This window comes from Sitophilus oryzae, unplaced genomic scaffold (assembly GCF_002938485.1).
Source record: "Sitophilus oryzae breed Bouriz unplaced genomic scaffold, Soryzae_2.0 scaffold_357_pilon_pilon, whole genome shotgun sequence".
Lineage (NCBI taxonomy): Eukaryota > Metazoa > Arthropoda > Insecta > Coleoptera > Curculionidae > Sitophilus > Sitophilus oryzae.
The window spans coordinates 1,173,087-1,192,358 of record NW_022146926.1 but is presented as its reverse complement, the minus strand read 5'-3'; the positions used below and the strand labels follow the sequence as shown (position 1 = coordinate 1,192,358).

General features: G+C 30.4%; 1 protein-coding gene across 5 annotated transcripts in view; it reads left to right on the top strand.

The window, feature by feature from the left end:
- Nucleotides 1-19,272, top strand: part of LOC115884746 (extensin) — a 47,601-nt gene that overhangs the window by 12,761 nt on the left and 15,568 nt on the right. For 2 of the 5 annotated variants that reach the window (XM_030903402.1, XM_030903401.1), the window contains exons 2-4: nucleotides 3,504-3,655; nucleotides 8,596-8,699; nucleotides 11,798-11,905. In XM_030903402.1, the coding sequence (XP_030759262.1) occupies nucleotides 3,534-3,655; nucleotides 8,596-8,699; nucleotides 11,798-11,905 (334 nt within the window). In that variant the 5' untranslated portion in view covers nucleotides 3,504-3,533. Of the gene's footprint in view, nucleotides 1-3,503; nucleotides 3,656-8,162; nucleotides 8,333-8,595; nucleotides 8,700-11,797; nucleotides 11,906-19,272 lie in introns of those variants that run through there. The other 3 variants (XM_030903403.1, XM_030903404.1, XM_030903405.1) reach the window with 3 other exon arrangements.

The following is a 19,272-nucleotide window of genomic DNA, read 5'->3' as shown; positions in this document are numbered from 1 at the left end:
AGAAAACCCTATAAGTGCATGCGTTCTCAATAGGCAGTGTTGCCATTCTGTTTCCCTATAAGTAACTGTCCAGTTAACAACCTGTATGTGTAGATTCGGATTAGTTCGATTTGGGTGAATTTTTGTTTAGCTCAAATCACTTCTAAAGACAGAAACAAAAAATCCATTATACAGGGTGGTTTGAACTGTATTCCGGAAACTTTGCCAGCATATTCTTCAGATAAAAATAAGTAAAAAAGTTATATCCTAAAATGCTTAATTTTGGAGATACAGGGTGTGGAAGTTTCATTTTTATTTCGATTTGTTCCAAATAATTTCTGTCAATATTTGGATGAAAATTGGTGTTTGAAAGTTTTTTGATATGAGAAACTTGATTTTGATATCAATATGAGTTCTATTTGTAGAGGGAGCCACCTACATATGTTTTAACGGTTCTGAAGAGTAATAACGTTTTGTCCGTACCTGTATAAAACTATACTGAGTGAAAAAATATACATTTACGTGATTTTTTACGTAAAAAATATCTCTTGGTAAAAATCTCTACGATCAACCGTTTTCGAGATATTTTTAGAATGGAAATAGTCAATACATGTCATTACTGACAAAAAATAAGCATGTCAAGTATACAGGGTGTCCCAGAAATAAGTGCAAGTATTTTAAGGGGTGGTAGATCTCGATAAAAGAAACATATTTTCTATTTATCGTTTTTCAAATAAGTTCAAAATAACGGAGATATTTTACTTTGAAAATTTCCAAAAAAATGATTTTTTGCTCAAATTTTGAGGACCACTGGATCTTTTCTGGATTTTCTTTCTTGTAAATTTAATCTACTATCTATGTAGCCATATTATCTAGAAATTATGTTTTTTAACTAAAAACTAAAAAAATTTCCAAAATTTTTTTCAAAAAATTCCGAATTTTCAAAAATTTTTTTTTGCGAAAAGAACCTCATAGGCGTATTCCTGAGGTTGAACTATACTACCAGTTATAATACTTGCACATATTTCTGGCACACCTTGCATAGTTTTTTGACTGAAAAATGATAAATTTGGGAACTTATTATTTTTTAAAATTAATCATAAATTTTTCTTCGAAAAAGTAATGAAAAAGCAGTTTCTGTTGAACTTTTTGCACAAAAACATTCCAAATTTATGATTTCAGTCTAATAACTATTTAGTTAACATGTTTAATTTATGTCAATGATGACAGGTATTGATAATTTAGATTCCAAATATCACGAGAACCATTACTCGAAGCGATTTCTACCAAGGCACCTTTTATACTCAAAAAAACGTCGTAAATGTATATTTAGTTTATATAGTTTAAAAGTAGTTTTATACAGGTACGGACAAAAAGTTATTACTCTTCAAACCAGTTAAAAAATATGTACGTGGCGCCCCCTACAAGTAGGAGTCATATTGATATCAAAATTCAATTTCTCATTTCAAAAAACTCCCAGACACCAATTTTCATCCAAATATTGACGTTACTTCAGAAATTATTTGGAAAAAATCGAAATAAAAATAAAACTTCTACACCCTGTATCTCCGAAACTAAGCATTTTAGGACATACATTTTATACGAACTTTTTTACTTATTTCATCTGCAGAATATGCTGCCAAAGTTTCCGGAATACAGTTCGGACCACCCTGTATAGAAGCCTTCCCAAATAAAAAATCAAAAAATTTCTCTGCGGAAATGCATGTTCCTGCTTTACATGTTATACACTTTTCAAAACATCATTCATCTTGCTATATTTTACAATATTTTATCAATAAATGAAAACGGTACACTTCCCAAAGAACTTTTTTTGTGTATGTTTAGAAAAAGGTCTATAATGAAAAACTGAAAAAAAAAATTATACATTTTCGAAGAAAAAGTTTCGTGACTTTCAATTTCTAAAAGCACTTACATAACTGATTGCAGCTAAACAAAAGTCGAACCTTCGATTCTAGTTATTAATATCTTTTATAGTCGAGAATGCAATAATAATAAGCACTTTCCTGTAATAATACACCAAGAAAATTGGTTTTCTAAACAAACACATTACTTCGTAAACAACTGATTAGTTTTCGATCTAGCCAAAATCAAAATCTGTATACAACTTCCATATGTCTGTGCAACAATTTTAAAGATTATTATTAAGTGAAATTGCGATCATATTAGAAAGAGGAAGTCGTTCTTAAAATACAACCATTTTTTAGTTGTTTGGTACAAAGTACCAGGAGTTTACAATAGTCATTTATTTTGTGCTTTAGGCTTTAGGGAACATTTTATACAACCAAGATGTTTAATGTGCTTACAGGGATAAGATATGCAATTAAATGAGAATGTAATAAGCATACGTTTTATTCACAAACACATACTTAGATAAAATTACAAAAATTTGACAGAAAAATGTAGCAGCAAGCACTATTTTTAAAAATCGAATTAAAGATTTTGCGTCTGTTTGTGTCAATTTGGGCCGTAAACTAAATACTCCGAACCAATGCAATGGTCCGCCAGTATCTTTCAGGCAGAAATTTACGCGCTATCGAAAGAGGCGTACAATTTATCTTAGATACGAACTATCGAAAACAGGAAATTGCCATCCTATCCGATACTCAAGCAGCACTAAACGCGATCAACTCAGTAACCATCAATTCGAAGTTGGTCAAAGAATGTCTAGAGAAGCTCAACAAATTAGGCAAAGAAAATAAAGTCCTCCTACTCTGTGTGCCTGCTCACCAAGGGATAGAAGGCAATGAAGAAGCAAATGATCTAGCTAGAAAAGGAGCGAACACTCCACTAACTGGACAAGAACCGTTCTTTTTTCCAAACGGGAACCAACTGAAAGCGGAACTGAAGAATCTGGAAGACTCCATCCGTAACTTGGAATCGGTGTCCTCCAACGGTCTAAGACGGTCTCGAAAAAGTTCCTCAGAACTTACGACCGAGAAAAAGGTTTTCCTTGATTTAAGTAAAAACAATCTTCGGATTATCACGGGGTTTCTAACAGGACACTGTGTCCTCTACGAATACCTCAGTAGGTTGAAGCTGAGAAACAACGGCGAATGCAGATTCTGTGGGGAAAATGGGGAAACTCCAGAACACCTTATCACTGAGTGCGCCGAGACGACGACCATTCGTGCCATGAACCTTGGTACGTCTGATGTCGAGGATGGAGAGCTGGCCTCTGTGGAGCCGTCTCAGATACTGGCTGTTGTTAAAGCCCTGAGACTGTATGATGAGTTATAACTTGTTATAACTCAAGAAAGGGGAACACACAATAGATACCTATGTAAGGTCGCGGTATTAACTCCCCTCCTAAACATTCTACATCTCTCTAAATAAGTGCAAATATTTTTACATTAGATTTACACTATTACATTAGAAAAAGTATGCAATTTTGTCCATGTGGTGATGTGGTCCAAGTATTTTAAGTTAAAAGCCGCCTAATAAAATAATAAATAAAATAAAAATTCTCCATCAATAATTAATAATAATTAAGTACTTTGTTTCAGGTAGTTTAGTAGCGAAATAAATAAGAAAAAATGCCGAATCAACCAAAGTTGGTGAACAAACAGTTCAACTCGCCTATTGGTTTATATTCTGATCAGAATATCCGAGAAGTGATTTCGAGAGAACAGCAGATTTTGTCTAATGGAGCTGTAGGGTAAGTGATTTTTTTTTAATAAAATTGTCGGCTATATACAGGGTAACCCAAGAACGGTAAACTAATAGGATTGTTCATCCTCATAAGACATAGGTTCGCCTCTTCCCGCGCTTCAGCTGAAAGTTGTGACGTCATTGTAGTCCTTGTTAAAGCCTTGTCATGATAGTGTGTATTATTAGTTGCCTATGGTAAACTTATAAAAATAACAGCTGAGAAATTTTAAGTTAATTATTTTGTCAATTTTAAATCTGAAAAAGATGTCTTTAAAGTTTTTAGAGCTATAGAGTGTATAAATACGTTCATTTTGTGTTGTGGATTGTGACAAAGTGCTTACTAAGTGCCCACGATTTTGTTTATTAATTATTTTAAAGCAAAATATGGAAGTACTCTAAAAAGCTCTAAATGCTTGTAAAAGGTGATGCTGGGAACTGCTGTTCTTAAAAATGCATTATCCGATTATTTAATACGATTTATACAGTTAATTTTCTATACTGCATACATATAAGGTGTTTAAATAAATAAACTAAATAAAGAACGTTTTGCATTCGGCAACCAATAATGCACGTGTGTGTATTATTGGTTGCCGGACAAGGACTAATAACCATGACAAGGACTACAATGACGTCACAAAGCGAGTAGTTTTCGCATGCACCTGGCGGACACTTTTGGCTGAATGAGCAGTCCTATTACGTTAACTGTTCTTGAGTGTAACCCAGCGTTCCCAAAAAGCTCTACAATATTCTCCAATATCTATGGTAATTCCAAAACAATTTGCGATGCACGTCATCAATCATATCAAAATTAACATTAAAGCCTATAAACCTGACTAAATTAAATTTTGGCAACAATGTTTAAATTTGTTGTATAATTTAAGATACCGAGCAGCTCTGCATTTTACTTTATAGAGCAAATGATTGTCACAGATATTTTATTTAAATTAAAACTGTAAAAATTACTTTAAAACGTATTTTATTATCGCTATGTTGGTCACATTGCGTCGTGTTCAGCAACGTTGTTGTTTAATATTTGACAATTATCATAATGTCAGTCATTTTGTAATATCGTCAATATCGTATTGTTGTTGAATCTTCGTGGCTTATTCTCGTTTTTTGTCTATTTTCATATAGTTGGTGTTACACAGCAAAATAAAATAGCGAAACGCGCGTCCAGTGTAAAAATAAAAGTGTTTTGGTGTATTGTGGTGATTTAGTGTTATTTTTAGTTTATTTTGCTATTTTCATAGTCTTTTTTTAAAAATAATTGTACTTTTACGCACACATAGTTCCTTTAAGAACTAAATTTTCGAGTTTTTTTATTGCATTTCTTGAAATTGTGTGTTGAAAATATGCCGAAGCATATAAACAGTCGAAGCAAAGAGCTTGTAGCTTCCATGATAAACTATTTTGAACAAGAACATGACAATAAAGGTCTTTTATTATCCTTGAATGCAGTCAGAGAAGTAAGTTTGATTGGTAAGCACATTTATACCACTTTCAAAGATATTTCTACGTTAGTTTTTAGTAAATTCTGTGATTATTAGTTTGTGCATTAATGGGACCCTCTCTTACTTCTTATTACCACATGTGGTGTTTTAAGTTGCACATCAAAAAATAAATAAATTAAGTAATAACCCAGAGTAATGCTTAAAATAATTTTTATAATGGACTATAATAGTTTTTACCAATATCTAATAAGTAAAATATAAAACAAATAAATCAATTAATTATTAAATTAAAAATAAAATATTTAAAAAATTCAATAAATATATTGTTTCTCAATTTTACATTAAGATTCATCGCATAAATCTATCACAATCTGGCAGTGCTGTCGCCGTCGCTTGTCACTCAAATTCGATCACGTGCATCCGAAATTATTTTGCGATTACCGTATATCAGTGTCTTTTTTCAGGTAAATAGAGTTTTTCTTTGGTCTCAGAGATTCGTAGGCAGAAATCAGAAAATAAGAAATTATTGATAATATACAGGGCGAGTCTTAAATAAGTGGAAATATTTTCATGGCTGATAAATCTCAATAAAAGAAACATATTTTCTCTTTACCGTTTTTCAAATAAGTAGTAGTGGGAACTATCGAATGAATACTATCGAAACATTCGATAGTTGCAATTCATTCGAATAATTCGATAGCTAGTAAGAAAACATTCGTCGAAAACTATTCGAATAAAAATTATCGAATAGATGCGTCATCTGCCTTGAAATATTGTATTCTAGTAATTCGGCAGCAAAAACCATTCATTTATCAAATTCATTTATTCGTCAGGATCGATTTTAATAAAATATAAACTGGATTTTAGTTGTCGTCCGGCGACATAGGTTTCTTTCCTAGAAACCCGACAGCGGTCGGTGGCAATGAAAGAAGCCGGCATCTTTGATTTTTTGCGGAGTCAAATAAAGATAAGGACACATTATTTTTTTTATTGAGGTGCTAGTATTTACACAGAAAATACATTATGAAGGGCGCTGTTGCCATATATTCGTATTAATTGGTATTAGCAAAGAATATTATTCTTTAGCATTAGTTAGTTAGGGATAGTATGTCTATATGTTTTTCATTTTTTTATTGATATTCTGTTGTTACACTGCAATAATACTTTTTATTTTGGATGTAGGAAAATGACTTTTAATGTTTTTAAGCAAAGACTGGTTTAATAAATAATAATAACAGTAATAATTTGTTATACCTATTAACAACAAAATTTAAATCATTTAATAATACAAACATTTTTTAAGTAGTAACAAAATATAAACAACAAATAGAAGTCAAAAGTATTTATATTAGATCCTATAATATAGTCTCTAAATGGCAACGTTGGTTTATTAAATAATAATAATTACAGAACTAATTTGTTATATTAACAACAAGTTTTAAAATCATGAAATATAAACATTTATTAATTTTCTAAGCATGCAGTGTAATGGAAGGAAAATATAAATAAAAAATTAGAAATCAAAATTATTTATATCACTTTTTATTACTTTATATTACTATTTAAAAATAATATTTACTTTTACTGGCATTTACTTTAAAAAATAAATGAAATATTTCTTCGCAAAAAACTACATGAGGCACACATGTCAGAGAATTAGCATAAACAAAATACAAACATTGTTAACTTTTTTTTTAAATTGGCACCTGTAAAACTTTCAATTTAATTTTCTCACCCCAAAATTTGAGTTTGATAACCATTTACTTAACCACATTACTTAAATATGATTATTAAGTTCAACTAATTCATATTATTAAAACATCTAAAATACAAATATGTATTTTTAAAATTAATTGTAAGTTCATCTCATCTCTCTTAAAAATTGCTACTTCTCAAAATTTCCCATTAAAAAATGCAATCTAACCTAACCATAATATACCATATAAAATTAAATAATTGAAAGATCGGGCTACGGAAAATCACACAAATTTTCGGAAAAATTTTGACCACTTCGCACGCAATCGTCAATTAAAAAAAACTACTATTTTAGTATTTTAAATATTTTAATAAACGCAAAAATAGCACAGTATTTACAAGGCGAAGTTATAAAAATTTGGAAGAACTAATAATGCACTGACGCACACAAAAATCAAACGAATACTAAATTTCATTTATCAAAAGCATTCGATAGTCGTGGCGCAACGATAACCATTTAGTAGCACGGCGAGGTTGTCACATATGCTTTAATATACAAATGAATGAATGATTTTATTCGAATAAAACCATTCGATAGTTGAAATCATTCATTCAGTAACCATTCGATAGTCTAATTCATTCGATAGTTCCCATCGCTACAAATAAGTCCAAAATAACCGAGATATTTTACTTTGAAAATTTCAAAAAAAAAGATTTTTTGCTTAAATTTGGAAACCACTGGATCTTTTCTGGGTTTTCTTTCTTAAAATTTAATCTACTGCTTATATTATGTATGTTATTATGTTTTTAACTAAAAATTCAAAAAAAAATTAAAAAATTCCAAATTTTTAAATTTTCAATTTTTTTGTATAAAAACCCTCATAGACGTTGTTCTGGGGTCGAAACACCGACTCACCCTGTATGAAGATTGACATAAGTTTGACATTGGGTTTTTTAAACTTATATTGTCGTTAAATGCTTAAATATCTAAATTAGTTCGACAATATTGACTTTCCTAAACGCAGTAATCATAGAACATCTAAATGTGGGATATCAAAATTAATCGTATTTTTTCTAAATAATGATTGTTTTCTTTTATGTATTATTCGTAACAACACTTATTGTATACGTCATATAAGTGATATAAACACACTGACCACAACCTATGATATTATAATGCGTAAAAACTAATGGTAAACACACCAAAGTCACTTTAGTGTTATTTTTTTGTATCCCAAATCCAATCGGCAACAATCATTATTTCGGTCTCCGTGAATCACTGAGTAATGCGAAAATAACTCACCGATGAATATTTTGTCGACTTTTCTTTTACCATGTGATCATTCTACTTATTTGTAGAGCTTGAAAATTCGTTTAATACAATTCCGACAACGAAAGACATAGCGCTGACTCGAGAGCTACCTAGCTCATAAATCGAAGATAATTTTGTGAAAAATTAATTTATTTCACTAATTACATTTATTTTTTTCTCGTCTGTGATAGCTGGTTTTCTGAAAAATGGCTCCCGCAATCGAAAGGTAATTAAGCAACGGTAGTTAATTATTTTTAAAACTTTTCTGTTAGTTTTGAGTGATTCTTGTGTACATGCAGACGCACTTCTGTTACAAACAGCATGTTCTATGGATTATTTTGTACGTTATATTTATTGTCTATTTTGACTGGATTGTTATGTTATTGTTCAGTTTGCTATGATGTTCAATGATAGTACGGAAACACAGACTGTTATATTGTTAGTTCAACTTGTTGTTGTATAAAGTTTGAAAATTGCTATTGTTTCTAGGGTTAACTTCTATAATCCTCAAGCAGGAAAACCAGCAAATTTACAAAATTCCGCTGTGTTACGCATGTTAGAAGAGGAAGAGACTAGAAGAAGCGGATACGTAGGTAAGTCAGATATTTTTTCTAAAAAAATTTAAATTACCTATTAAATGGAGTTTTCTGTTCCTTTTTTGTTGGTCCCTTCTTTAAAAATCATGCTAAATTCTTACAAGAATATAATGATTTTGTTTTATTTACGATTTATTATTTATATATTTTTGAATTAAATTCCAGAGTACTTCTATGTCATTTTAAAACATGAGCACGTCATATTTTGATCGAATTGTAAAGATTTGTTTATTTTGTCAACAAATTGCTCAATGGAAAACATATTTAGGAAACGTTTATTCCAGTTTATGCATATTGTGTTAGTACACGAGATTAGTTTGATAAACATTTTCAAATTTAACGTCAATTTCTGAAATAGGTTTATAATTTATTTCAAAATTTTCTTTTTTTTGTGAGTAAAAATATGATCAAATATTAAATTATACAGTGTGAGTCTTAAATAAGTTGAAATATTTTCAGGGCTGGTAGATATCGATAAAAAAACATATTTTATTTTGTCTTTATCGTTTTCCAAATAAGTTCAAAATAACGGAGTTATTTTACTTTGAAAATAAAAAAAAATGATTTTATGCTTAAATTTTGAAAACCACTGGATCTTTTCTGAATTTTCTTTCTTATAAATTTAATGTACTACCCATGTCGCCATATATTATTAAGAATAAATAAAAATTAAAAAAAAAAAAATATTTTTCGAAAAACCTCATAAAGTTATTTCTGGGGTAGAAATATACTATTTCTAAAAATATTTGCACTTATTTAAGGCTCACCCTGTGTTTCGTTTAGAAAAAGGATATATCAGATAGATTGCAAATATTTTACATTTAAAAACAGTGTTAACACTACTGATTCTGATATACAGGGTGTTTCAAAACAAATGCGAAAAACTTCAGAGGGTGATTCCTTGTTCAAAATAAAGGGTAGTTTGCTTCATAAACGTTGGGTCAAAAGTCAACCATTAGGGAGATATTGCGGTACAAAGATGGCGAAAAAATAATGTTTTTCTTTTTTATCTTGAAAACGAAAAGAGATAGACTAATAAAATTTTATGGAAGCATTACTGTTATGAAAACACACTTTCTGGTAATTTTTTCACTTTTTAAAATGAGTGGAAGGGGTTGAAATAAACTCACCCCTATCATTCTTGTTAACGAAATTTAAAAAAATTACTTATCAAATACATGCAAAAAATTAATTTGGATAGTTTAGTTTGTTTAGAAACTTTTTTTATCTCTTGTGTTTTTTGATAAAACTCACCGATTTGAAATTAAAAAATAAAATGTAAAGCATTACATGTCAGGACAAAAAACATTTTCTGATAAAGAACCTAGTGGGCTGCTGTAATTTTTTAGAAGAAAAATCTAGTCGGCCGCTGTTACTTTTAGGATGTTCCTAATATTATTTTATTTGACATTACTCTACTGCAATACGTTATTATCTAGATGATTATTATTATCGTTATTATCACTAGATTCTTAATCTAAAAATGTTTTTTGTCCTGACATGTAATGCTTTACATTTTATTTTTTAATTTCCAATCGGTGAGTTTTATCAAAAAAACACAAGAGGTAAAAAAGTTTCTAAACAAACTAAACTATCGAAATTAAAGCATTTGCATGTGTTTGATAAGATTTTTCTTTAAATTTCGTTAACAAGAATGATAGGGGTAGTTTATTTCAACCCTTTCCACTGATTTTAAAAAAGTAAAAAAATTACCTGAAAGTGTGTTTCCATAAAAGTAATGCTTCCATAAAATTTCATTAGTCTATCTCTTTTCGTTTTCAAGATAAAAAATAAAAACATTATTTTTCCGCCATCTTTGTACCGCGATATCTCCCTAATGGTTGACTTTTGACCCAACGTTTATAAAGCAAACTACCCTTTATTTTGAAAAAGGAATCACCCCCTAAAGTTTTTCGCATTTGTTTTGAAACACCCTGTATAACACATGATTGATCTTATAGGTATCAATTATTGAAATGATTTTTAGCCTATTTCCATATAAAATGAAAAATTATTAAATAATGTATAGTTATAATAAAAATATATTACCTTGTATACGTTAGCAACATGATATACACAAACATCTTGATATACAGGGTGGTCCGAACTGTATTCCGGAAACTTCGGCAGCATATTCTGCAGATAAAAATGAGTAAAAAATTTCTTATAAATGTATGTCCTAAAATTGCTTAGTTTCGGAGATATAGGGTGTAGAAGTTTCATTTTTATTTCGATTTCTTTCAAATAATTTCTGAAGTTACGTCAATATTTGGATGAAAATTCGTGCCTCGGATTTTTTTGACATGAGAAATTTGCTTTTAATGATAATATGACTCCTTTTTGTAGGAGCGCCGCGCCACCTACATGTATTTTAACGGTTTTGAAGAATAATAACTTTTCTCGTCCGTACCTGCATAAAATTATTGAGTGAAAAAATATACATTTCCATGACATTTTACATAAAAAACGTCTCTTGATTAATTTTGCGAAAAAATAATGATAAAACAGTTTCTGTTGAACTTTTGACACAAAAACATTTCAAATGTATGATTTCAGTCTAGTAACTATTTAGTCAACATGTTTAATTATTTATGTCAATGGTTATAGGCATTGATAATTTCGATTCCAAATATCTCGAGAACGATTTTTACCAAGATACTTTTTTACGTAAAAAACGTCGTAAATGTATATTTTTTTACTTCTCAATTGTATACAGGTAAGGACGAAAAGTTATTATTCTTCAAACTAGTTAAAAATATGTAGGTGGCGCCCTCTACAACTGCCAGACACCAGTTTTCATCCAAATATTGACGTTACTTCATAAATTATTTGAAAAAATTGAAATAACAATAAAATTTCTACAACCTCTATCTCCGAAACTAAGCATTTTAATATATATATTTAATCGATCTTTTTTACTTATTTTTATCTGCAGAATATGCTGCCGAAGTTATATGCAGAATATGCTGCCGAAGTTCGGACCACCCTGTATAGTTATTGTTTATAAAATTTCCATATATATCTTTTCTATACAAAAAAGAGAAATTAGATAGATTATTGATTAACGAAAAATTGGTGAAATTCGTGTGACACAGGTAATAACGATATCATTCCTGGCCCCCTTCGCGATGTTGTTTGGCCTCCTGCAGATTACGACCACTCAAATCAACTGCGGTCCTCCTTTAAAGACGTCGTAACCCCAGGTAAAACCAAGTAAAACCATGGTAAAACCAATCAAGTGTGCGCGTTTCCCCACCACCATCTTCTTTTTCTTTAAAAAATCATTGGAAGAGGGGGAAATTAGGAAAACGTGTGTACTATATTGTCATTCAAAAAATTATATCAAAAAACTACTTTGCCAAGACTTCATAAAGTATTACAGTTGAGGGTTGGAACCTTTGGTGTTACACAGCAAAATAAAACACCAGATCACCACAATACACCAAAACACTTTTACTTTTACACTGGACGCGCGTTTCGCTAACCATGTTAGCATCATCAGCAGATGATTATAAACTAAAGTACAATCTACAAGATGAGCGTTTATATACTCACCCAGTGGGCACCGAGTGGGCGTGGCAAAATCTAGCCAACCGAATCAGAGCCCACTGAGCGTAACAGTTAGATTAGATTATTAGAACATTTAGCTCAGATAAGATATGGCAGACCGGATAAATCTTGCGTTGCCGAACATATTGTTGATAAAGAACATTGTATAGATCTTAATAATTTAAAATTAATTAAACAAGTCTCAAATTACAGGCAATTAGATGCATATGAAAGCATCAGAATTAATCAATGTAAAGATAGTATGAACAGAGACAACGGTCCAATTCCTTCAAGTTCTTTGTTTCTACTACTCTAGTGGCGGAAATCTAACTGTTACGCTCAGTGGGCTCTGACTCGGTTGGCTAGATTTTGCCACGCCCACTCGGTGCCCACTGGGCGAGTATATAAACGCTCAACTTGTAGATTGTACTTTAGTTTAAAATCATCTGCTAATGATGCAAACATGGTTAGCGATACGCGCGTCCAGTGTAAAAGTAAAAGTGTTTTGGTGTATTGTGGAGATTTAGTGTTTTATTTTGCTTCATAAGGTAATTGATAATACACTCCCATCACGAAAAACGGGCACCTTAAAATTTTCATGTATTTTAAAGTTTTATATATTGTGCTCTGGAGGACCGATTTTGATGATTTTTTAAGCATTTTGTAACTAAATTATTTGACTTTTTAATATCCTTTTCTAAATTAAAACTGAAAGTTGCCATCTGTCAATTATACGAGGGAAAACAAAATGTTGATATTTTGGTGAAAATTTCAAATACCCTGTAGAGTACGTTAACAAAGCAAGGAATGTAAAAATAATTTTATTATTTAGGTGTATTTTTTCTTCGTATTTATCGTCTTATTATTGTCTGTTGGGTAGTTACTTTAGCTGATATGGTTTTAAGTCCAAAAGATCTCTACCATGATCAATTAAAGTAGTAAAAGCCGATAGTTCAGAACTTAAAATCATCTCTACTAGAGTAAACATCAATAAACAATAATAATATTACTTTTGTATGACAGTGACATTACAAAAACAATAAACACTATTTTATGTGTTTTTGTGTGTTGAGGAAGACCCAAAAAATTAATGCTAAAATTGATGTATACCGTTACTGTCTTATTGAAAAGCGAATATCTCCAACAAAAATAAAGCTACTGAGATGATTCAAAAAGCAAAATATCGAGAAAAGACGTATCTAGATGATAAAATAATTTTTAAATTCCTTGCTTTGTTAAAACATTCCACAGGATGTTTTAAACTTTCACCAAAATATCAATATTTTGTTTTCCCTCGTATAATTGAGAGATGGAAACTTCCATTTTTAATTTAGAAAGAGATACTAAAAAGTCAAATAATTTAGCTAAAAATTGCTTAAAAATCATCAAAATCGGTCCACTAGAACAAAATACATTAAACTTTAAAATATATCAAAATTTTAAAGTGTCCATTTTTCGTGCCGATGCGATGAGTCATTTCAGGCGAACCGAAATTTTATCGTATTGTAATCAAGGATTTTTTTTGTAATATTAAAGTTCTAAAAAAAATCTAAATCTTATTTAATGTATCATTACGAATCTGTGTCCCATTTGAGTTTTCAATTTTACATTAACAAAAAACATTATTTCATTATTAGAAAGTAAAAACAGTTTTTAATTGGATGCGCAATAGCCTACGCATCCTTTCCTTACCCCCTCTCCAAGTCGATTCTCTCCAGAGATCATAGACCACACGTGCTTTTTCCAAGGTGCAAATCAACTAGTATCTCATAATATTTCTGTATACGAGACATCTGTGCTAATAAACTTCTACATAGTGGTGTTTCTGTGTTATCGTCCAAAACTACATTTGCATCTGCCTAAATTTATATCGTACGTACCCATAAAATTCAAAAATTGAACTGTGTCCATGTATTTTAAGTATTACTTTTTATCTCTTTTAACATAACTATAACTCTCATTCATAAAAATAAAACTGTAAAACATTGCATAGAATACAGTTAACCATACATTTTTCCATCAAATTTCATCGTTTGCTGAAAATATTTGAGTGAATTTTTGCTTTTTGTAGCTGTAGAAATTTTTGATTCATATTTTTGCAATTATATTTTTAAATATTTTTTGTTTATTTTTTTGAATTTTAATTAATTTTGTTTTATATCTATTTTTTGTTCATTTTTTTTATGAATTTTAATTAATTTTGTTTTATATCGTAAAGCTCGTAATTCGTGGAATAAATTAGTGGTTTTATTTAGTGTAGATGTTTGTTCCTTTAATTTCAATGTAAGCAATTTTGTATGTAATTTTCAAGCAATGTAGTAAATTAAAATGTAGTAAATTAAAAAAAAACTTTTACTGCAAGAAATTTAATTACATTCGAGTAATTTTAAAATTGTTATTACTGTAACCTTAGAAACATAAAGGTGCAATAAATTGGCTTTAAAAAGTCCGATGATATGATTCAGGTTTTTCTTGAGAAACTGCCAAATATTTTCGTCAGTTGCTTAGTCAGGCCACCAAGTATAAACAGGACATTTTTGAGTTCTGAAGGATCTAGTATCGATTACAATATTTATTTTTCTATGCGTTGCTTTTATAGCCTATTTAAAGATTGAGTATATTAATTATTAATTTAAATATTTTACTCTAAAGAAATAACTATGTACTACAATAATTCATAAAGTCAGAGTAAATAAGATCAGCTTTGTTTTTGCCAAACCATTAAAACCGCGGAATAAACAAGCGAAACGTTTTAATAATATAATTTATTAGTATACACGACGTTATAAGAATGATTAAATTTAAATTTATTATTACAAAATAATTTTTCAAGTTTAACATGTAAAAAATGTATTTTAAAAGTGTTTTTGATTTATAATTTTACGTATTCCAATTTTCAACCATCTGGATATTATTTTTTATTTTTTTTAGGTAGACGTAAAAATAACAGATTACATTTTTCTTATAGATGACTATACAGGGTGTTTCAAGCAACATGTGCCATCTCTCGTGGAGAGATTCCTCAAGTGCTTTTAGCTATTCGAATTAAATTTTGAGGGTAAAAGTTACTAGAAGTGCGACATATTTTAATGCTGAAAAAGTGTTGACATAGTCACCAGGGACGTGCATATTGTGTAAAAATATGTGCGCCACTGAAGTGTGTTTAATAGGAGATCGAAATCGACAAAATATCAACAAACAATTTTTACACGGCATTAAATGACCTACACAATTTTTCTACACAAGGAAAACATATACATCATACAGATTATAAACTTTGCTTTTTCTTTATAGTTTTTCGTGGTTCCAATTTTCGGAATCGGGCACTAGTTAGCTTTGTTCGGGTTCTTGTTATTACCGATTCTGAACTCTGCAGCGCATGCGCAAATGAAATAATGTCTTCGTATTTCCTTCTGCGCATACTCATCACAGTTCTAGGACGATTCAGAATCGGTAATAACAAGAACCCGAACAAACCTGTTAGGTTACTAGTTTGCGCACATAGCACGCCCATTTATGGCCTCTAAAATTGTCCACAGCGCCTTACCGGCACAGTTATTAGTAGTGATGGGAATAATCGAATTATTTTCACCATCGAATAATTAGTAATATATCATATTTCATAATCGAATTAATAATTCGAATTATTTAGTAGTATTATAAATTTAACCTAAAAATAAATTCGTCCCAGCTAGTGCTCGTCTAGGGGCTATTTTAAACAAATCTGAACCATTGCCATGCCTATATTCTATCACTGAATAAAAAATAAAAAAAATATTCTTTATTTAATGTATTCTATTAACTGTGCCGAAGCCGTTTAATAAATTAAACCATAATTTAAAGTTTTAAATTTAAAAGTGCCGAGTTTATGATTGTTTCAATTCCTATTGAAAAGCTCATATCTAAAATAAAAGCTTCTTCTAAAACGATATAAGTATGTCCTTGTTTACGTGCGGTTCGTATTTCTTTTTATTTTATCAGTTGCAATCAATAATTATTTATATAAAAGAAGAAAATTAATTTTAGTGTTCGGCAGGTGTTCGGTGAAATTTGGGTGAGATGGAAATGAACCAAATAATAGTAGTATTCTTTCGTTCTGAACGAAATGAAAATTTTCACTTAAACTGATTTATTCCTACGTGATATAGGAAATAACAATGATTTCTGGATTTTTCTATATCAGATCGTTCCTTTCTTTGTCGATTCCCTTATAAATCAGTTTAAGTGAAAATTTTCAGTTCGTTCCGAACGAAAGAATACTACTAATAGTACTATACTACTACTAATTCGTATTCGTCCATAAGAGGTTATGTTTTATGTTCATTTGTAATTCGGTTACCACAGATATAATATAAAATACTACTAATTTTTATCTCGATTATATCGAAAAAGATAATTCGAATTAGTTAGTTTTAATTTACTATCGAATTAGTCGTATTATTTAATTCGAATTTTCCCAACTCTAGTTATTAGAGAGATATCAGAAAACCGAATAGCGTCATGCAGTATGTACGCATACCTTTATCATGGTGACGATATGCGCGAGTCAATTTTTAACGCAACACCCGCTAATAACGTTACCGCCTGACGTAATTTGCGGATCAATTACACCAAGCGCTATTTCTAAATAACGTTTAAAAATTGCTTAAATGAGCATGTGCGGGTCTTTGACAACCGGGGCCGGCCGGCGAGATTTTTAATCTTAGGTTATGTTTGAATTGTTTTGAATTATTACTTTAGTTTTATTAGGTAATTTGATATTTAAGTAGCTGGGATTAGTTTTAATTAAATAAATATGGTCCAAAATATGGATTCCACCTCTTCCAACAGATGGCGACTTCTTACAGCAGATGACGACTTAGCCCTTCTAAGAGAATTTGTTGCTTGTTGCCCAAAACCCACTGGCAGACGTTGAACAATGAATCACTGGAAATAAGCACTTTAGCCCTTTAGTTTTAAAATACCTAGTAAACAAAACAATTTCAAAGTTTTAAATTCAAAGTTAGGTTAAGTTTAAATAGCGGACGCGACGCGAACAGAATTCTTTCCGATCCGATAACTATAACGTCCATGCACGCTATTCGTTTAGCGATATCTCTCTATTACGCTGTTTATTGTTATTTTACGCGTTTTTACCAGGGATTTTACGAGGGCACATCGTCATAAAAAACAATTTTCGTACCACGAATTAGGGATAAGATTTTTATCTGTATACATATAGTATACCTAATCTGTGCTTTTACCCTCTAAATTTCATTCCAATCGCTAATAGCAATTGGAAGAAAATTATAATTAATCGAAAAAAGACTTTAACCTTCTGTAGCTACGAAACATTGATATGAAAAATAAGTCTTATTTTTGCCTGAGGAATCTCCCCACGAGAGATGACACATGTTTTTTGAAACACCCTGTAGAGATAATATATTTTGGCCCTATGTCTTTAAATGTCATATTTGACCGATGCCTGAGAGTAACAGGTTAATTTTTCTTACGTAATGTTTAATCCAATTAAAGCAAAAACTATCACCGAAATAAAATTTTCACCTAAGGAAATAGGTAGATAAAAAATCCTATAAGATGTAGATCTATTTGTGACACTGTAGGTAACAGTTGTTGGTTGGAACTTTTCTTAAGGACAAATATTATACCAGTTTTGTCAAATATCAAAATTACTTTACCCTTCTAAAAGATTCCTTGTAGTATTTGATCTAGGAAATCATGTTAAGGTTACTTCTATTGTCTATATTTATTTTAACTAGCACAATGTTTCTGCCAAGCTGACTGATAAACACTGACCATTGTCAATTAAAGAACTGATAATGGTCAGTGATACGAGCCCTAACAACTATATGTTGGGATAAGGTCATATTTTGGAATTATTGCCCTGGTTTTTCAAAATAACCGAAAAATATATGTTTAATTTTTTAAATATAAACATAGCCATATATTCTAAACAACTTGACAATATTTTTATGAATTTGTAAATCAATCCATATTTATAGTAGCGGATTTTGTTCATAAAAGGACAAATTTGCTGACAACTAAATGTTGGGACAAGTATTTTTAAATAATTAATATCATCATAGGCGGCTTTGCTATAAACGTCACAAATGTCGCAAACTGTTTACTTCAGCATTGACAGCTTGTAAGTGACTCGATACTTTGAGTAGTGAGATTTACTGTAAGTAATTTTATTTTTTTTAATTTTCAATTTTGTTAATTTAATTCAAAGTAATGGTCCGTGGAAAAGCTACAAATCAAAAACTACGAGAAATTATCATTCGTCAATACAGTACGGGAAAAACAATTCGAAAAATTTCTGATGATTTAAGTATTCCAAAAACCACGGTCTTTAATATAATAAAAAAAATACGGCAATCTGTCAATGTAGACGTTAGAGGTAAAAGTTCGGGAAGGTCAAAAGTTGTATCTCAGAGAGATTTACGAAATTTAGTAAAAATTTGCGCAAGTCTGCGAGAAGAAGTACTCTTCGCGAAGTAACAGTTAAATGGAATACTGTAACTGGTTTAAATATATCAAGAGAATGTTGGCCGAAAATATATCCATAAATGTGGTCTGGGGGTTTTACAAGGTAATCTTTATTTTGTGTGGATAATCAATTACTTGAAGATTATTGATACAAATTCTTATTTAGGCCAAAGAAAAACCGCTACTGACAGAGATTCAGAAGAAAAATCGCTACAATTAGGCAAAATCTAAATTATCGTGGACACAAAATGATTGGAATAAGGTCATATTTAGAGAGATCATCGAAAACGAATAATACGAAATATAAAGCAGAATTTTTTCATAAAGATTGCTTAAAGAGGGTTGTTAAATTTCCTAAGGGGATTATGGTTTGGGTTGCATGTCAGCAAGAGGGTTGGGCAAATTAAATTTTATAGATGGCACTGTTAACGCCCAAAAATATCAACATATACTTGAGACCTCACTTTTGCCTAGTGCTCAAGAATTGTTTCCAAACGAAGACTATTTTTCCAACAAGATGGAGCATCGTGCC